Consider the following 19,886-nt stretch of genomic DNA (forward strand, 5'->3'; position numbering starts at 1 on the left):
AAAAAGGAGAGGAGAGAAGTCGACTGAGGGAGATGGGTTTCATTAATTTGATGATTTTCACGATCGACTTCTATAAATTGTAATAAAAGTGGTCATGTTGACCCTTCGCTCTATCGGCGGACCAAATTTGGTTGCGTCGGTCGACTCGTATTGCTTTGGTGATGGGCCTGGGAGAGGTCGACCTAACTTCAATCTAAACTTAATTGGTGACTTTTCTTGTGGCTCTAAATCAACGGCTTTCATACCCAAATGATTTGCATTACCGATTTGGTCGGTTTTCAATTGATATAGACTCCTACTCTGATCACTGTAAGAAAAATAAACAACGAGTTATTTGCTATACAAATAATTATTTATAACTGATAACAAATAAATAATTTTATTCTAACGTTTCTGATGTTAATTTATACGTATAACCCACCAACATGAGGCCCTTTGAAATGGTGTTATTGGTTGCAATTGTCAGTATTATACGTACCACACATGCACACATTATCAAATCAGGGACGAATGGAGGGATGGATCCCCAACAGTTTGAGAACCCCTTCTTCCCAAATAGAATTGAGAATCCATCTCCAAATAAATAAATAAATAAATAATACCACCTCCAAAGTTTGAAAGAACACTTCAAAAAGGTAAATACGAAATTCTGCAAGCTTGGCTGGTACTTGTTATGTTTTATAGATTTATTAGCCTGTGGTTGTGCTAAATTTTATAAGTTTTATTATTTATTATTTCCACACACTATATTTTTTTTATTTTTAAAATGTTTTTTTATTCTTTTCAAAATTAATTGTGTTATCCTACTCATCATCCATGTATCTAAGAGTGTAAATTTAAATCGAAAAACGGGTCCAGTCTAGAACTAGTTCCTATATTATAAAAGGGTAGTGATAGGCTTACTACCTATTTACTACCCATCTACTACTTGTAGTGTTTTTATTTTTTTATCATTTTATTTTAAGTATTTTTTTAACATCCTTAATCATTAAGAAAAAATTAAAAAAATATATAAACTTACTATTTATCACTTCCTTAACTATTAAGTAAAATAAAAAATTATAAAAAAATTCAAATACAAAAAAAGTAGTAAATGAGTAGTAATAGAGTAGTAATCCTATCATTTTTCATTATGAAAACTAGTCGGATCCGGTCCGGTCCGATTGTAAAAAATATATATATAAAAATTATATTTATATATTATATAAAATATTTATATATATAAGTTTTATATATAATATATAATTATATATTAATTTTTTATATATAATTATATATTATATATAAAATAATTTCATTTTATAATTTATAAATTATATCATAAAATATTAATTTTAAATATGAACATTTGTAATTTATTTGATTATATGTTATTAATATAATTATATAAAAGATAATGTTATTATAATTTATAAAATAAAATTTTAATCATAAAGATGAAAATTTAATCGATCATATGCTTTAAATATAATATATATATATATATATTAAGTTATTAATAACATTTTATCATAAGAAGTAATACTTTATTATATATTTTTTATATTTTAAAAAAATTAAAAAGTCGGCAAAATCAGAAGTACTGGTTTAGAAGAGTAATTAAGATATAATCGATTTTGAAAAATGTAAAATCGGTACATATCAATTCGGTCTTAGATTTTATCCAAAATCTGACCGGACCAAACCGGTTTTACCCCTTGATATACCACATTTAATAAGAGAAAAAAAATTAAAAAGTTATGCGTGGTGTTACTGGTTTATGGTGTGAAGATAATAAATAAAAATTTTTAAATTTTATATGATATCAAATTTGACAAAAGCAGATTATGAAATGTCTTCTATTATTATTTTTTTTTTCAATTTACAATTGGACAAGGACAAGCATGAGGGAGAACAATGGGCCTTCTGTGTTGCAGACTACAAAATGAAAGCCTGCTGATCACTCATTTCAGTTTTAACCAAGTTAATCAATGAACTTCCCAGAGGTCGTCGTCAAAACATTCAAAGAAATTCAGCACCCTGCTAAAATACATCACAAACCCTCGAAGAAAAAGAAGGGGATAATCTAAGAGCTCATGACCTAGCATGTACAGGGCAAAAGACCAATCTTTTAAGGCATTGCCAAACGTAGCATTCCCAACCCCAACTCCTGAAACACACTTGCATATAAGTCGAATGCACCATCTGTACAAACTACAAAAACAGCAGCCTAAATACTAATCATACAACTACATATATTACTTTTGGTGAACAGATACATCTCATTGGGAGAGGGAACTGTCGTGTCAAGCTACACGTTCGCGATTTCACCCGACTCGTCAGAATCTTCCTCAGATGTCACTTCAGAGTCTTCTTCGTCATCAGCATCCATCCTGATGGATCTGCTGGCAGTCATCTTGGTCAAAGCTGCAGTTTTACTTGCCCTCTGTGAGCGCGTGCTTATTGTGGCAGCAACAGTAGGAACAGAATTGGATGGAACTTCTTCATCAGAAGAGGCCTCTTCAAGCCGCACCCGTCTCCTGGAACGGGGTGGTGGTCTCGTTGAGCGTGGAGCTGGAGTTTGTGGCATTGAAACAGCAATGTCCAGGTTTAAGTCTAGATCTAACCTACCTACAACACAAAGGGGTAAAGAATCATATAGATTATGGATTATGTTCCAATATGGGTCACAAAATACAGCTAACACGTTAAACTTTAAAATACAAGGTAAGTGAACTGGACAAGTAACTTAAATTTGCTCCCACCACTTCCATGTTAGGCTTACAGCAAGTATACTACCATATAAAGCAAGTGGGAGTCCAGATGGTGTTTGTTGGCATATGAAATCTATATCAACGTGGAAAAACTCAGGAAGTCATTCCCATTAAAGGCACCCCCTTCTACTTTGTTATAAATTTTTGGAATAATTTACCCGATAGAAAAGTTAAGTTACCATAAGAGACGAAATATTAATAAAGAACTTTTTTTCCCTAGCTCTTCTGCAGAAAATTTAAAGGTTTTTACCCAAGATAAGATTAGCTTCATCTTGCAACAATTCCTGATCTGGGTCTGTATCTACTGACTTTAGGTGTTCAGCTATTCGCTTCAGTTCCTTCACAAGATCCTTCTCTGCTGAGACAGATCCAGCCACATGACTTAGAAGCCTCCTCATTAACTTTATTGCCCCCTGTTCTGATGACCGAAAACGGAGCAAGACCAGTATTCTACATAGTGCTGAAACATATGTTTTCTCTGCAGCTGTCTTCTTCATTTGGAAGCCTGTCGCCTAAACAAAATATTAAAAAAAATCTATAAGTTTGAAGCCTGCAAAGATTCAATTGAAGGATTCTTTCGAAGGACATCCATACCGACGGATTTACACATGGACCGACCAACATAGTTATACTCTACATACTATAAGAAATTATTTACTGCTTCAGGGTTATCCATTTCCACAACCAAGCCGATGAATAGCAATTCTTTTATCTTATTTTGATTCTGCATACCAAACGTGCCATTAGGGAAAGGCATTCCCAAACATCCATCTACTTTAGAGGCTTGATGTAACTTGTACGTTTGGATCAATGACTACAAGATTCATAGTAAAACATAGACTCCATCCAGATACAGCCCACTCACAATCCTAAAAGATATCCATAACAAGAGTGGGAGCTTAAGCAAGGTCAAATGTAACCTTGTAGGTCTGAATCTAATAGTTTGTAAAAACTTTACCTCAACAGCAATGCGTATTGCAAGCCCCTCTTCACCGCACTCAAGTGGAGGTTCTAGAGAACCATTTAGTACTTCCGGTAGTTCCCTATTCCCATTGTCATCCTCATTTGCAGTTTCCCGTTCATATAATGCAGCCTGCATCATCTGCAGCATGAAACGCGATGCTTGTACTGCACGCTTACGCATATTAGACACGATCAATGTAGGCAACCCAGCATTTCCATTGATGCCCGGCCACATTGAACGCATGACAGGAATGAAAGCCTTGGATAAACATTTCTGCATTTACAGAACCAAATATATGGGCCGTAAATATTAAAGAGTTCATCCATAATTATTAGCGATACATATATCATACACATCATATCTAGATTATTTGTGTTACTTGCCTTGTGAGCGGCAGAAAGAGACGGATAATGCTCAAAGAAAACAGATAAACATTGCTTCAACCTGGTCAAGAAGCCAAGTAATTAAGACACATGGTTATCCTCATAAAGCAGAAAAAAGTAATTAAAAATGCATAGGTACATAACCCGCCTACCTCTGCAGGTCTTTTCTTTCATTGCTAAAATACAAATTAATGAGCTTGGCCAAGAGAAAGGGATGTAAGGAAGCTGGTATGCTTGGATAGTTCTCACTTAGCAGAAGAATCTTCGCAAATCCCTCCCCAATAATAGCTTGTACAGACTCATATTCATCACTTGATAACGAGTTGTCCCAGTCATCTTTTTCCATTCCAGCATACAAAAGATCAAGCATTTGAACGTTTAAAACTTCATCTATATCAGATAAATTCACAGGAACAAAAGCCTTCTTATCATCTGGGTATGAAAAATCCTTCCCCAAGGCCCTATCAACTTCACGTGGTTCATGCCACAACCCAAGATCTATTAAAGACTTACTAGCTGCAACACTAACTGAAGCTGGACCATTAACAAAAGAAAGTGTCAACTGCTTTACTAGTTCCTCACTTAGCTTCTTTTCTAACAAACCAAAAAGCCCAAGACACCGGACAGCAATCCTCTGCACATCGAAGTGAACATGCTTTGCCTGCTCAAAAAAAAATCCTTGAGTATGTTATATGGACACTTCAAGGTCTGGAGCAACTGCATCGAAAGCATACGACGGTAGGTAAAAAAAAAAAATTGTAGGAAGGTTAATTGTCACATTAAGAAAATGAAATACGTTCCTTCTTTTTAGACCAATGTGATTTATTCTTTATTTCTTACAATGAATAGATATTTAAATAACAAAGAGTTCATTTAATCGCATATTTAAACGTTTATGATGTAATATTGAATGATTACTTGACAATTAAATATAGCAAATAATTTCCAATTAATATCATGAAATGACAAGAATCATTCGAGCTCCTCCATTGGCATCGCAACTCCTTCCCGAGCTCCTTCCAGCCAGCCAAACCCTCCACCTCTCTCTCGCTCTCTCTGTCTCGCCATCCATCGAATCATTCGAATTCGAGCAGTGAGGGTGGGGGAGGAGAGAGCAGAATTTCAAAAATAAAATGTGTGAAATGAGAGGAAAGTAGATTTTGTTGTAAGGATTTTACTATGATGTATTTTAGATTATCTCAAACACGGACTGATGCAAGTATTATTTCTTTTCGGACTATCGGAGTTTGGGTGAGGCGGTAGCTTTCGTCCCAAACAGGTAACCAACAATTTTTGTAAATAGGTAAAAAAAAAAAATAGAATACTGACAAAATAAATGCATTACCCCAGGAAGCAGTAAAGATCGCAGTAGTTCAGCAGGTTCAATAGCCTGTCCTTGAAGCCAGCGGAAAGATTTTGCATTTTCCAAGAGAAGACCAGTCACTGCAAGGCTGTGTATCCACTGCATAACATCTGCTGTTCGCTCCCTGCAAGGCCGAGCAAGTTCTTCCACCACCCCAAGAACAACAGCTTCAAATTCACCATCGGCAGCATGGACTTTCTTTGCCAGCCCAGACACTGAATCAGCCCATTCTCTGTCTCCACCAAGATTTATTCCATCTCCAATGACAACAACGTTCCCATCATCATCCACTTCATGCTCAAGAGGTTTGTGCAGCAGTTCCTGCACAAAAGTTCCAGCAACCTTTCTGTTTGTGGAATCAGAAAAATCAAGCATTGCACCAAGCAATAGCAGCTGCCGAGATGCAAAGCGATAATTCGGTCCTGCATAAAGTAGCTCCAATTAAGACTGATGTATGTGATTCACTCCCATGTCAACCAGATGAACTTACACCCACCAGCATCAATATGAGCTTTCACCAAATCTATAAAATCAGAAACTGTTGAGGGAAGAATTCTCTCGAGAAGGTCATTATTGTCTGAAGCTTCTGCTGCATATACTGCTGCTTCAGTGCCCATTGTGGCAGCAGCATCAGAGCCTTTTGCCTGTTGAAGCAGAGTAAAAATTCATACACGATCGGATAGAGGTATAGTATACTTGGCACATCTAACTTCAAGAATTGATCACAATTTTGTAACCACGAGAAATGCTACAAACACCAAAATCTGTTAACTCCAGCTGCTTTATTTTTATGAAGACTTTTATCGGTACTACTAGTAACATTTTTGCCGTAGAAATTTATCTTCCCAAGTAAACTAGGACATTCCAACCAATAATATTAACACAAATTCCAGCCGTTTCAGCACGAGAATACTGGAAATGATTTAACATATACAGATAGGCCTTAAGCTCAGAAACATTAGCACGCACATGAAAGCCTTAGAAGTTAGCCGAGTGTTTTTTTCTCAGCTTAGCCAGATTAAACTCTCTCCCTCTCCAACCTATCCGATTTGTAGCCTTGTTGTAAACCTCATAGTCTCACACTCATTTCCCCAAGTCCCCCCAAAGAAATGAGAAAATTATGTCAACAAAAGGTAGAATAGTTTTGAAACATGAAACATAGACTCACGTGTGCTTCAGTTTGCAAGTGCCTGCATACAGTCCTCCAATAAAGTGAAACCTCTGCTTCCATTAGCTGGATGCTTGGGATGCGACGCACTGAGTCCCCTAAAATCAATATGGGAAAGCATAAGGATAATATAATTGACGAGTTGACTTCTAATGCCCTCAAATCATAAGCCATAAAACAGTGAACATTTTGACTTGAGCAGTTCTGGTAGCCATAGGACACCACTACGGCAGGTGTTAGAATAACAGAACTGTGAAACTTTCCTCCGTGCTTTTCATTATGCCAACAGTGATCTATATATAGACTTTACAAGAGAGAGAGAGGAAAGAACAAATTTGTTATACAACAGTAGAGAAATAACATAATACAATACAATTCGTAAAGTGCTATTCTAAGTGCTGTGGTTGCTCTGCTGTTGGTACAGTGCCTCTTTGGTGTTTATCTTGATGATCAGTAGAGGCACATAGGTTAATAGGTAGAATCTGATACGTTCAACAAATCTCTTCAGAATATAAAGCAAAAACTCTAGCCACTTTACCCCTGTCCCTAGGCCATCTATTTCAGTTGAATGAATATCAAAAGGCTTCCTCATGTTCTATCTTTCAAACCACGTAGGTTTGAAGAGCATTAAGGATATTTTCTTCATGGACAGTTCTCCAAGCCTGAAATTCTATTTTTTTGTAGATGCCAAATTAATTCTTCGAGTTGGTGTGTAAGTAAAGGGTCTATTGAAGATATGTGCTTATATTAACAATCTCATGTCAGGAGCCACAACTACTTCGTCCAGCAAACTGGCACTCTAAATCAACCAATTATACAAAGTCGTACGATTATGATTAGTTAAGTATAAATAAGACAAAGCTCAACCTTCCATTCCATCAGCCGTCGATATGTTTTGCTGAATACTTCCACCATCACGTAGATTAACTAAACCAGCTCTTAACAAAGCCCCCATCACAGCATCCCCAACCAATTCATAGGTTTCAACATCGAGATACTTGAGAAGTTCTGCAGGGTCTCCATTGCAGCATTTAATAAGCCATTCATCTTTCATTAACTTTAAACACTCATTTGAGACGGCTAGAGAACGATCACCAAGTCCTCTCTGAAGAATTATCGTTCGGAGCTTTATACTACAAAACAAAGCAAAGAAATTGATAAAAGAAAGTAAGTAAAGACTCCAAACCTGTGGAGTGTTCAGTGAGAAGAGATAACCGAAACACCACACAGATGTAAAAACTAAAACGCACAAACTAGGTACTCAGTATATAGATTCCATTGTCGAATTACTCAAAAGACTATAAATTACTGCAATTGAATGGAAACACAGAGTATCTATACCGAAGACAGTCTATTACTAGTCAACGTAAATGGTTTACCTTGAGGTAAAGAAATGAGAGAAAGGTACATTACAGTTACGGTTTACACCATAGATTTACCTTAGGCTTTGAAGAGGAAATTTACTAGCGAGAACACAGTATGCTGCCTTGCGAACTGACTCACTCACATCCACAGTGCAATCAACTATTACTTGTGATGTCGCATTTGAAGGAGGCAATGATAGTACTATTGTCTTGCGAACTTCCTGCAAACATGCCATGGCATTATAGACAGGAAGCGCCAAACACACACAAATAAAATAGAGTATTGTTCAAAATTAAACAAGAACATGCTATGAATTTTCCAAAACTCGAATATTTTAGAATATCTAGAGGAGTTATAATATACAGTCAATGTGGGACAGAGGAAGCGCTTAATTCCAACAAACAACAAACAGAAGTCTTGTAATAGTTTTAAGTTCCACTGCCGACATACAAAAAAATGCATTGCATCATTGCATCCTCTTGTGCACATATTTAAAGCAAATAAATGAAAATCAAGAGCCGAAACATAAAAGTGCAGGGACACCGGTTATCACGCTTTCCGCAAGCAGAAAATTTATAGATTCATTCTTAAACCAACATGCTGCAAGAGACCTAATTTTCAACTAAGTCAGCACCAGCAAAAGTATTTATTGGAACATTATGGGAACTCACCGCATTCTGTTCTAGGGGAAGCACCTCAAGAAATAAATCTAGAATATCGCTGTTCTCACCATCATTTGCAAAGCGGGAAAGAGCCCTGACTGCAAATGTACGGATAACGGGGACCTTGTCCCTCACGCGCAGCATCATGCATTCTATCACCTCGTCCCATAGTTCATCGCTCACTTCAGCATCATCTGGCAACCGCATGATAATCTACAAGTGCAGGGATTTCATCCAATATAAGGACAAAATTGAGATCCTAAGAAGTTACTATGAAAGCTCTGGTAAGAAGCAAATTTGGACTGCCAAAAAGATCTATCACTCACATCCTTAAATACTGTGCAAGACCTAAAGCTGTTGATTCTAATGTCACTAGAAAAAGCAAGACTGGTTTCACTTTCTCAAAGTAGGATTTTAAAGAGAGACCAGCATTGGCAATTACAAGTAAGGAGAGATATCATTAATAATATACTCTAGGTGCAATTCCAGTCGACCGATTAAAACCCATTTGAGGAACTTTCTGGAAGCAATTTTCATCAGAGAGGAAGAATACCTCAAGACCCAAAATATCATAATTTCTCGTACTACACATTCCCAGAAACCAAAAGGCACGCAAAATCTACACCATACCTCGGAAACAATTTGGCAGGCACGAAACCTTGCGGTCCTGTTGGCCGCTGTGGCAGCATTTAGAAGGAACCTGAGAAATTCCGCCAGAAACGCGTCGCAATCGGAGGCATTGTTGGGGTCACGGGTGCCGGCAAAGACAGAAACGAAGCGTACGATACGCTCAGTGGAGGCGATGCGTCGCTGGAACGTGAATAGGGGGATCAGGATTTTGGAGAAGGCAGAAAAGAAGTGGAGTGGGGACGAAGATTTTGATTGGACGGCTGAGAGCTCCTTGAGCTTTCGGTTGTGGGTGGCGAAGGATGTCCGGGCCTCGTCCAAGATTTTCGCAATTTTGTGTTTCAGTCGATTCTCTTCCTCTGTCTCCCCAGCCATTACTCTCTCTCTCTCTCTCTCTCTCTCTCACTTCGTCAATGTCAAGTTGGATCTGAGGGTCTAGTTGACATGTTTTCGTGTCTTTTCGTTTTGAATTCGAGCGGGACTCCAAAGTTCGAAGAGGCGGATGACTACGGTCTCTTACTTTTTATGGGCTACAATGCACGCTACATTCCTTTTTCTTTGTGTTCATGGGCTTTCCTAGTTTTAGGCCTATGATCCTACCAAATCGAAATGTTGCACCGGAAAAACAGAAACAAACAAGAAGTTGCCCTTGTCATTTGGTCCAATTTATAACATCGAAAATATATTATCATTACACTTCTTAAGAGTAAGACTATGTGTAGGTTTTGGGGTAAGATGAGAATTTTGTGTTTTGTTTTAAAATTTAAAATATTATGTTTTAATATTATTATTGTTTTGGGATTTGAAAAATGTGTATTGAGATTTGAAAAAATTGAATTGTTTATTATATTTTGTATGGGGATTTGAAAAATGTGTAATGATGAGATGAGATGAGATGATAATTTTGTATTTTATCTTGTGTACCAAACCTGCCCTATGTCTCGTTTGGTTATACAGATAAAATGAGATAAGAGTTTAATAAAATATTGTTATAATATTTTTTTTTTTTTTAAGATTTGAAAATTTTGAATTATTTTTATATTTTATATAAAATTTTAAAAAAATTGTAATAATTATATGTGATGAGATAACTTTGTGTAACCAAACACGCCTTAAGTGCATATGAGAATTTGAAACTTACAGCAAGTGATGGTTATATCTAGGCCTGTGCAAAAAACCCTTTGACCCGAGCAACCCGTCCATGTTTTTTGACCCGACCCGATCCGAATATATGATCATAGACATTAAATAATTTTAAATAATTTGATAATTAACGGCCCGATTAACAACAAAAAAAAAAAACTTTTTTGATATGTAAATCCCTTCTAATGATTATTATATATTCAATTCAAATGCCCAAAAATACGATTTCATGGTTCTATAAAGAGAGAAATAGTTTTTCAATTTTCCTGCAAATGGGAATCGAAGTGGGAGTCCATGTCAGCAGTACTATATCAATATGTTATGCCGTGCCTTTCCACACGGTCTGCATTATTGAAGTTGGTTTCCTACTAGACTCCGTGCTGCAACAAGTCGCTAACTTTTGGATATTCTCACTAGTTTTGGTAGTGGCTCGCAACCAAATCTGCAGGCACAATTTTGGAATATATGTTTTCTAAAAAGTAATTCTACGTATAATTATGAAGTGTATAAATATCATGTAATTATTTTAAAAAATAATAAAATTTATTATTAAAAAATTAATTTTTTTATATAAATCATATATTTTATTCATTTTTCTTAAAACGATTACATGCCGATCGAGTGCATAATTCACGATTACAAATATATTTTTTTACTTCTCAAAATTTGCTTTTTCACTTAACATAAGAGGCAATAGCAAAAGTTAAAAGGAGCTTTCTTTTTCTCTGAAATTAGAAGTCTTAAGAGCATCATTGTTACCCTCTTTTTTTTTTTCTTGGATTGGGCAAATTTCAGTAGAATATGTTCTTTGGAATATTGCAGCATGCAGTGCACATGCAAGCGCTTCTAGACCACCCAGGTACTGAACCTTCTCGTAAGTTGTCACAATTATTTAGCACTGTAGATTAGACGTATAAAGGCTGCAAATCACTCAGCATCAGATGCCATGCATCTCATGTATAGGCCAGCGATCGATTAAAAAGACAACCCAGGATAGTGAGATAAATAGCTTATCCTATGATCACCTTATCCACACAAATTTGTCTATAAGATAGTGCATTTTCCTGGAGCATCAACTCTCCATAAGCAAATGGCCCACGTCTACTTGTGTAACTAGATATACTAACAAGTTGTGTTGATGTTGTCCAAAAAATATATCTTGGCCTGTACGTGTACTCAATTAGAAGTTATTGCACGATCGAATCGTACAAGATTGTGTTTAGTAAGTGAAGTAGTCTTATATTATTTTATTATTATTATTCACATATCATCTGAAATCAATTCAACATTTAAATACTAATTATCCAAAAACAAAGAAAAACCCATATATACGGCTTGCAACTAATAAGATTTTCTGCAACTTTTACTGATATATAAATAAATAAAAATATATATACTGATATGTTCCCTACTATCTACTGATATTTCATTCATGACAAGGAAAGGGTAATAATTTATGGCTACGATCATCAAGCTAGCCAAACATTGGAAAGGTACTGATCTTCTGAGTAGTTGGTCCTGCATCAGAAGTGAATAACGACAAGTTAGATTTATCTTCATCTTCCAAGAAATTAAGATGAGTGGTAAAGATCAACGCAGTTCGTACAGACGACTGTTAGCCAGCTAGCTATAGTCCCCGTCGTTGGTCCTTGGAGGTTCGTGCCTCTTCCTAAGAAATTTAATGAAAAATGATTGATTGCACAGCGTTGATATTGAATTAATCAAATATTTTTTTATTTTTAAATTTAATAAATATTATCTATATTTATTTTATATTAAATTAATTAAATTATTTTTATCTAAATTATAAGTTACAATAAATTTATTATACTTTTTAAATATGAAAAGAATTATAACAAGTCTAAAAATATTTTTTAAAATTATTATATTGTAAATATGATATTTTTATTCATTACCATCTATATACATATGATATTATTATATTATAGATTGTTAAATTGTGAAAATAAAAATGAATATGATTTGTTGGAAGTTATTGAAGATTATGAAAATAAAATAAAAATTAATTAAAAAATATAAATAATAAAAAAATAATAATATTTTATTATTATAGAGAGTGTGATGACTAATCTAATATAGGCTTCAAATTTTGAATGATTAGTTAAAAGTAAAAAAGCTACATGTTAATCAAAATTTGAAGAATAAAATGACCAATCTAATACTAATGCTTTTATATTTTGTTTTGAGACTTATAATATTTTAAAATATTTATAAATAATAATAAAATATTTTATAAATATTTTTTTATTAGATTTTAATAAATATGACATACAAATTTGAATATAATTATTAAAAGATTATTTGTATATTATTTTTATTATAAAATTTGATAAAGTTGTATTATTTTTTATATTTTATTTAGAAATTTGAGAAAGTTATATTTCATTTTATATTTAAATAATTATTATATAATAATTAAATGAAAATATTAAAAATTTAAAATTAATAAGTGTTTTAACTCTTGGAAAAAAAAAAAATCCGATCGGAATATCTGAGAAACGGTGTCCAAACTAGCCCTTCCAAGTTTCAAATCCGTGTATTTGAGCAGATTCTGGCTATAAACATCATATATATCAACAATATTTCACTTTCTTCCTATTCAATCACTCAACTTATAATCATAAACATGAATATGCGATTAATAACAATATAAGATAATTGACCTTCGCTATATATATTATATATAGAGTACTACTGTTACAAAAAAAATTATATAATTTTTTTTTTTTATAAATTAACGTGATTTTATGTAATCCGTCAAAATTATTTTATATTAATAATACTTTTATAATCTGATAAATTACATCAATCAACATCAATTTGTATGGTTATTTTTATATAATCGTCACTTTATTGTTAGAGTGTATATATATATATATATATATATATATAATATTAAGATATTGGGCTGGCTGCAACGCCATAATTATATACATAACATTAAAGTGATCGAATAAAATAACTTTAAAAGTATTTGTCCTTTGGAGATCATATAAGATCAAACCTTTCGACCCCTCAGGCTTGCTAGCATTTCTCTTGACTTCGAGGCTTTAGTTGCTGGCCATATCACCTGGCAAAAAATTAAGAATAAAATAAAGTGATGCATCTTAAATAAATTATTTAAAAGTTAAATTTATTGGATATTTAATTATTAGAGAGTAAAATATGTTCACAATAGATTAACTATATTCTAATTATTTAAAATTTAGTTAGTGACTTTTAAAAATTTTTTCAAATTTAAAAGTTACTATACATACATCAAATACATATTTTATCAATTATTTATCTCTCATTTTCTTTCTATCACATAATTTTATCATAATTGATATATTAATTTGAGTTAGTGATATATTAATTTAATTATAATATGATTATTAATTAATATATAATAAGTAAAATAATAAAATATGATAAAATTAAAAAATTAAATATTTTTAAAATTATTAATTACTCATTATTATATAATGAATAAATAAATAATCCAATATAGAAATTTGATATGAATAATTAAAATTAAATTTATCTTACATTATTTGATTGTTATATAATAAAAAATATATATTTCAATGTAGATATCTATATAAATTGAATAATTAAAAGTTAAAATTCTCTTATATTTAAAAAAAATATAACTTTGACTAATTCATTAAAGATGCTCTCACATAGCTTAGAGCTTTAAAAAAAAAAAAGATAAAAAAAAAAAAGGACTCTTGCATCATTAATAAGTATTTAAAGAATTAATATTTTAGTTCAGACCGTTGCCATCATATTGTTCATGATTAGATGTTTGACGTTTGAAATTGAGATCATCCACGACGTAGATCAAGAGAATCTAATTAAAGTCCATGCACATATAAATATAATTTTTTTTTTTTGTTTTTCTACCCCCATCACTATATAATTAAGGTGCATGATAGCGACACACAAGGTGTATATATATATATATAAACTAGTGGTGGCTAACGTGCAAAGCACGTTTGCCATGTCTGGTTAATTAAAAAAATAAATAAATAATAATTTTTAATATTAAAATAATTTAATATATATGAATAAAATTATTATTTATTTATATTCATCATTTATTATAGAATTTAAATTAATTATATAGTTTTTTTCTATTAAAAATATTCAGTAAAACTTTCTATTAAAAATATTTTCTATTAAAAATATTCATTAAAACTTTATCATTTACTTAATGATGAAAAATTAATATTTTATAAATTAAAGTTAATTTTAAGTGTATGGTAGAATATTTATATTTTAATTATTTGTTTTATGTTAGTTTAAATCAATATTTAAACTTCTATCGTTAGATTAAATCTGAAGATTAAAGATGAAGAGTTGTAATTTAAAACCTAAAAACTAACATTTTCCCCCGCGCACGTTTGCCTAATTTAATTAATTAAGAATATTATCATATTTAAATTATGTTAAAATTCTAATTATTTATATAATTTTAATTTCTTAAAAATATTTAGTAAAATTTTATCATTTATTTAATGATGGAAGATTAATATTTAATAAATTAAATTTGATAGTTTATGTATAATATGATATTTATATATTAATTATTTAAATTTTAAATTAGTTTAAATTAATGTTTAAATTTCTATTGTTAGATCAAATCTAAAAATTTAAAATAAAGAATTGAGATTAATTTCTTAAAAATATTTAATAAAATTTTATTATTTATTTAATTTATATTTATGTATATTTAAATCAGTATTTTAATCTTTTATTGTTAAATTATTTTGAAGATCCCAAAATGAAAGAAGTGAATAAACTCTTATATTTTTTCCTTTCTCCCTCACTTTTCCCTCCCCTCTCTCTCTCCTCCCTCGGCTCACGCGTACGCGGTACGCTGCCCCTCCTCCCAGCCAAATCTTCCTCTGCCCAGCCCGACGCCGCCGTGCGTCGGTGAGGCTCACCGCCTCTTCCACCGGCACCACCTCACTCCGGCGAGTCCCCCCACACCGGTCTCCCTCTCTCACGCTCTCTCTTCCTCTCTCTCGGCTGTGCACAACCCGAATGGATTTGATACTGCTGCGCCGCCGTACGCCATCCTCCGGCGCCACCACCTCCACAGTAGTCTCCTCTCCCACCGGCCATCCCCTCCAGCGAGCTCGGCCTCCATCTCCGTGCCGTTTGCTCCCACGAAATCTACCTCTCTCTTGCACGGATTCTCCACACCCACGGCGGAGCTCCACCTCCTCTGGCCACCGTACCACCACCGGGACCTCCTTTCGCCACCGACCACCTCTCGTAGCCGTCCTCACGCCCAGCCGAGCCACCATGGATGCTCACATTCCCTCACGGACGCCCATATCTCCTTATGGTATTTTTGTCTTGCCTCTGTGGTTTTCGTTCGAGGATGCAGAGAGGGACGAGATTTGCGGTTTTGTGATTTTGCCTTGTGGTGATTTTGTTAATTTGTGGTATTTTTGTGAAAATTTTATGATGATTTTGTGATTTTACTGTGTATTTTTGTGATGATTTTATGGAGGATTTACTGTGGTTTTGCTTCGGTTTTGCCTCTTTGATTTTTCTTGGATTGGAGGATGCAGAGAAGAGAGGGACGAGATTTGCGGATTTGTGATTTTGCCTTATGGTGATTTTGTTAATTTGTGGTATTTTTGTGAAAATTTTATGATGATTTTGTGATTTTACCGTGTATTTTTGTGATGATTTTATGGAGGATTTGCTGTGGTTTTGCTTCGGTTTTGCCTCTTTGATTTTGCTTGGATTGGAGGATGCAGAGAAGAGAGGGACGAGATTTGCGGATTTGTGATTTTGCCGTGTGATTACTGTTGATGTCACTGTTCATTACTGTTCATTGGGCGATAGGCGCTTTTAAGTATAAGGAAGAGATATATATATAGCCTCCATGATATTACGTACACACCACCAAATTTGCTAAAGTTGATTCGATCGGCCTCTAAGGTGCATGTGGTAGATGCCCAACAAAAGGCTTATATACATGCATGTTGGCAACGTTGCAACCAAATGTCTCCATCACTTAATGTCGCAAAATACATGATCGTCAAGATCAGTAGAATTCCACAAGTACTTGCTTCATGATTTATTTGTAAATGCCGGCTTGATTACGGAGAACGCATGGGATGCTAGGATTAGACGTAGCAAATCGGCCATTAATCAGTTCCCTAATTGACTGCATTGGTAGTGATTGAATTGGTCATTTTTTTTTATATCTTATTCTCATGAACATGACCCCCATGCATTTGTTTTCCCCTCTTGATTCTTCGCATATACGAGAGGAGTTTTCTTGTGACCTTTTGGGGCTCTGAATCGTCATATATAATAAAAGATAAATATGTTATTTGCTATGCCGGAAGCAAAGTATTAATATTATTAATGGTCATGATCATCGAAATAATGAAATAAAACTTCGACTTCTACTGTCTCTGCTCCGAATCCATCGAAGTCGATGACGACCTTAGGAACTATAAATTAAGGTTGTGTTTGGATATTAAAGTGAGTTGAGTTGAATTGAGTTGAGATGATAAAATATTATTAGAATATTATTTTTTAATAATATTATTATTTTGAGATTTGAAAAAATTGAATTATTTATTATATTTTATGTTAAAATTTAAAAAAATTATAATAATAAATTGAGATGAATTGAGAGAATTTAGATAACCAAACGAAGCCTAAAAATTTAACTTTGCAAAGATTTTTTTGGAGGGAGGTTGGTTTACTACACTAAAAAATCAAGGACAAAAATAATTATGGCTAGTACAGCATTCATAATTAACATGTAAGTAAGCATTTTTTAATATTAATCTCTCGTTTAAATATAAAAATAATTTAATCTTATTATTATAATTTATTTAAATTTTATATAAAATATAATAAATAATTTTTAATTTTTAATTTTTAAAATAATAATAATAATACTAAAAAATAATATTTTATTTTTTTATTTAAAATCATCTAATCTCATATGAATCCCATATTACTTTTCAAACGTACTAATATTCCATGCCCGTCCAAAATTTATAGGTACCGTTTGGAACATTTGACCGAAACAGGTTAATGAAATTGAAAAGCTCGCGATAGAAAATCTTGAACAAAAAATCTATTCAATTTCTTACTATTCATACAATTTTCACACTCCACATTATTTTTTATTTTTATTATTTTTTTTATTAAATATTTATTATATAAATAATGAATAAAAAATTTAAAATAATTTAAAAAGAATAAACTCAAAAAAAAATTTTAAAAAAATATTAAAAATTTAAAAAATTTAAAAAAATATAAAGTGTAGAGTGTGGTGGAGGTTATGTAGCAAAGCTCAATCTTGAATACTTGATTCGATCAATAAAACATTTTGGCAGTTTTGTGGTAATCTTTAAACCGACAACAAACGATCTTTCGGTGACAATTGACTCCGTGCAAAATCCTGCGGTACATGAGTTTCTGTAATTCAGTGCCTCTGCCCTTTTTTCTGTTTTTGTGCCAAAAAGTCAAAACCTACCTTATCAGAGGCCAATAGCATCTGACATACTTTTCCGAGCGGTGGACTTTGAAATATTTTTGTGCATTTTATTTATTTATTATTTATGTTTTTAGGTCAAATTTGTCCACCACATAACATAGGAATAAAAAATCATAAAAAGAAATAAATAAAGGCCCACCGCTAGGATGCAATTATGTGTTTTTTTTATTTTTTACATTATTTTTTTAATATATATTTTTTAAAAATTTATAATATTATTAAAAAATACTTACTTAATTATAAAATTAAAAAAAATTACCAGCAAAGCTCTCAATGGTAAGTATAGTATTTTTTATAAATAAAAACACAACCTTATACAAAAGAGCACTGCTACGCGTCTCAAAATAGGAATTTAAAAAGTATTATGAATAGTATAAATTTTTTCTTTTTTTTTTTTAAATTTTTGCTCATATATTTTTGTAATCATCATAAATATTTAAAAAAAAATTTACAATATTATTAAAAAATATTTTTCTTAATCATTTGATAAAAAAAAAAAAACCATTCAAGACAATTTTTTAAATTCTGAATTCGGGATCAAAATATTTTTCTATGCAAAAAGCTAAACTAATCATAGTCGGTAAATACTTGATTTGATGGGTGATGTCTTCGTTGGATGCAACTGTTAATGTTTTTCCATACAAATCAAAGTCCCAGTAATATAGTCTTTATTCTGGCACTTTTTAATTAATCATGAACACATTTATAATTTATAATTCTTCATTTTTGGTTGGAAATAAGGATGCCTTATCGGCTTTTAAAATTCTTTGAATTGTTTAAAATAATAAAAATATTTTAATAATATTTTATTTAATTTTTATGTTAATTCATCTATTTTAACCCACTATTCAAATCGCAAGTCAATGATTCATCATTTCTTGGTTCATTTAAATAAATATAGCGTAAACCACTGAGAATTATTTTAATTTGTTAAAAAATCTACTATTTTAAAATTACTCAATTGTAAAATAAAATTACTATTTTAATTTTTATAATATTTAGCGGGCAAAAGCTATGGTAATTTTAAATAATAGATTATAGTACAAATACGGATGGAGGGCATGAAATTTCAAATAAAAAATGTTAAATGTTTTGAAGTAGTGTTTCAAAGATATGTCTCGATTTTTTTTTTATTTAGTAATTAAGAAAGTATCTTTTAATAATATTATTAATTTTTTATTTTTTTTATAAATGATTATAATAATTAAAAAAATACTTTTTATCTATTGGAATCTTGGATAGACTTTGAGTTAAATCTCTCGAGAGACGCAGCACTATTCATTTAAAATTAGGAAAAATCTTATCCTAAACTCCCGCACGATGAGGTGATTGGGAGTTTCGTGACGAGGTGGGCCATTCTAACGAGTCAGAAGTCTCAATTTGTATCCTGGTTTTCCACGACACTCTCGGTAAAGGAAATTACTATTTACACATAAAATTGTTACCGAATTGCATTTTATTATTATTATTATTATTATTATTTACTTAATAATTAATGAAATGTTTTTAAATGAAATTATGCTTTTTTTAATATTTTTTAAAAACTTAAGTGTTTAAAAAAATGATTGAAAAAAATTTAAAAAAAAAAACAAAAAAATATTTACCTTTCGGTAGAAGATTTCGGTAACAATCTTCCGTGATATACCAGTTTCTTCCGGTAAAAACAAAGCCCATACCGACGTTTCGAAGCCATGTTCTCTTAAGAGAAATTTTATTTGCAATCTTCACTTAAAGATTATATGTGCAGACTCTTCATTAAAATGAGAAAAAATATTATTTCAAGAGGGATAATTTTATAATTTTTAAAAAAATTAAAGATAAAATTACCTAGACTTGTATTACAGTTTCTAAATGAAGACTGTATCTAGCATTGCTCTTCTCCTAAACCCATTTTGCGAGAAAAGATTGTATGCCA

At 32.1% G+C, this 19,886-nt stretch overlaps 1 protein-coding gene across 1 annotated transcript; it reads right to left on the reverse strand.

Annotated features, from left to right (window-relative positions):
- Nucleotides 1-1,903: 1,903 nt before the first annotated feature.
- LOC108988257 (condensin complex subunit 3) lies at nt 1,904-9,722 on the reverse strand. Its single transcript, XM_018961471.2, has 12 exons — nt 9,289-9,722; nt 8,668-8,871; nt 8,071-8,216; nt 7,499-7,764; nt 6,632-6,729; nt 5,960-6,107; nt 5,446-5,885; nt 4,253-4,761; nt 4,101-4,161; nt 3,712-3,990; nt 3,004-3,265; nt 1,904-2,610 (listed from the first exon to the last, which is right to left on the reverse strand). The coding sequence occupies exons 1-12, from the start codon at nt 9,658-9,660 to the stop codon at nt 2,291-2,293; spliced, it is 3,105 nt and encodes a 1,034-aa protein (XP_018817016.1). The 5' UTR covers nt 9,661-9,722; the 3' UTR covers nt 1,904-2,290.
- Nucleotides 9,723-19,886: the final 10,164 nt, after the last annotated feature.

The sequence above is a fragment of the Juglans regia genome, chromosome 1 (genome assembly GCF_001411555.2).
Source record: "Juglans regia cultivar Chandler chromosome 1, Walnut 2.0, whole genome shotgun sequence".
NCBI classification, from domain to species: Eukaryota; Viridiplantae; Streptophyta; class Magnoliopsida; order Fagales; family Juglandaceae; genus Juglans; species Juglans regia.

Coding starts and splice junctions, on each gene's coding strand:
- LOC108988257 (XM_018961471.2), bottom strand. CDS start 9,660: ATGGCTGGGGAGACAGAGGAAGAGAATCGACTGAAACACAAAATTGCG. Junction 5,886..5,959: donor GAAAGCTCATATTGATGCTG/GTGGGTGTAAGT, acceptor TACTTTATGCAG/GACCGAATTATCGCTTTGCA. Junction 4,162..4,252: donor GAAAGAAAAGACCTGCAGAG/GTAGGCGGGTTA, acceptor CTTCTTGACCAG/GTTGAAGCAATGTTTATCTG.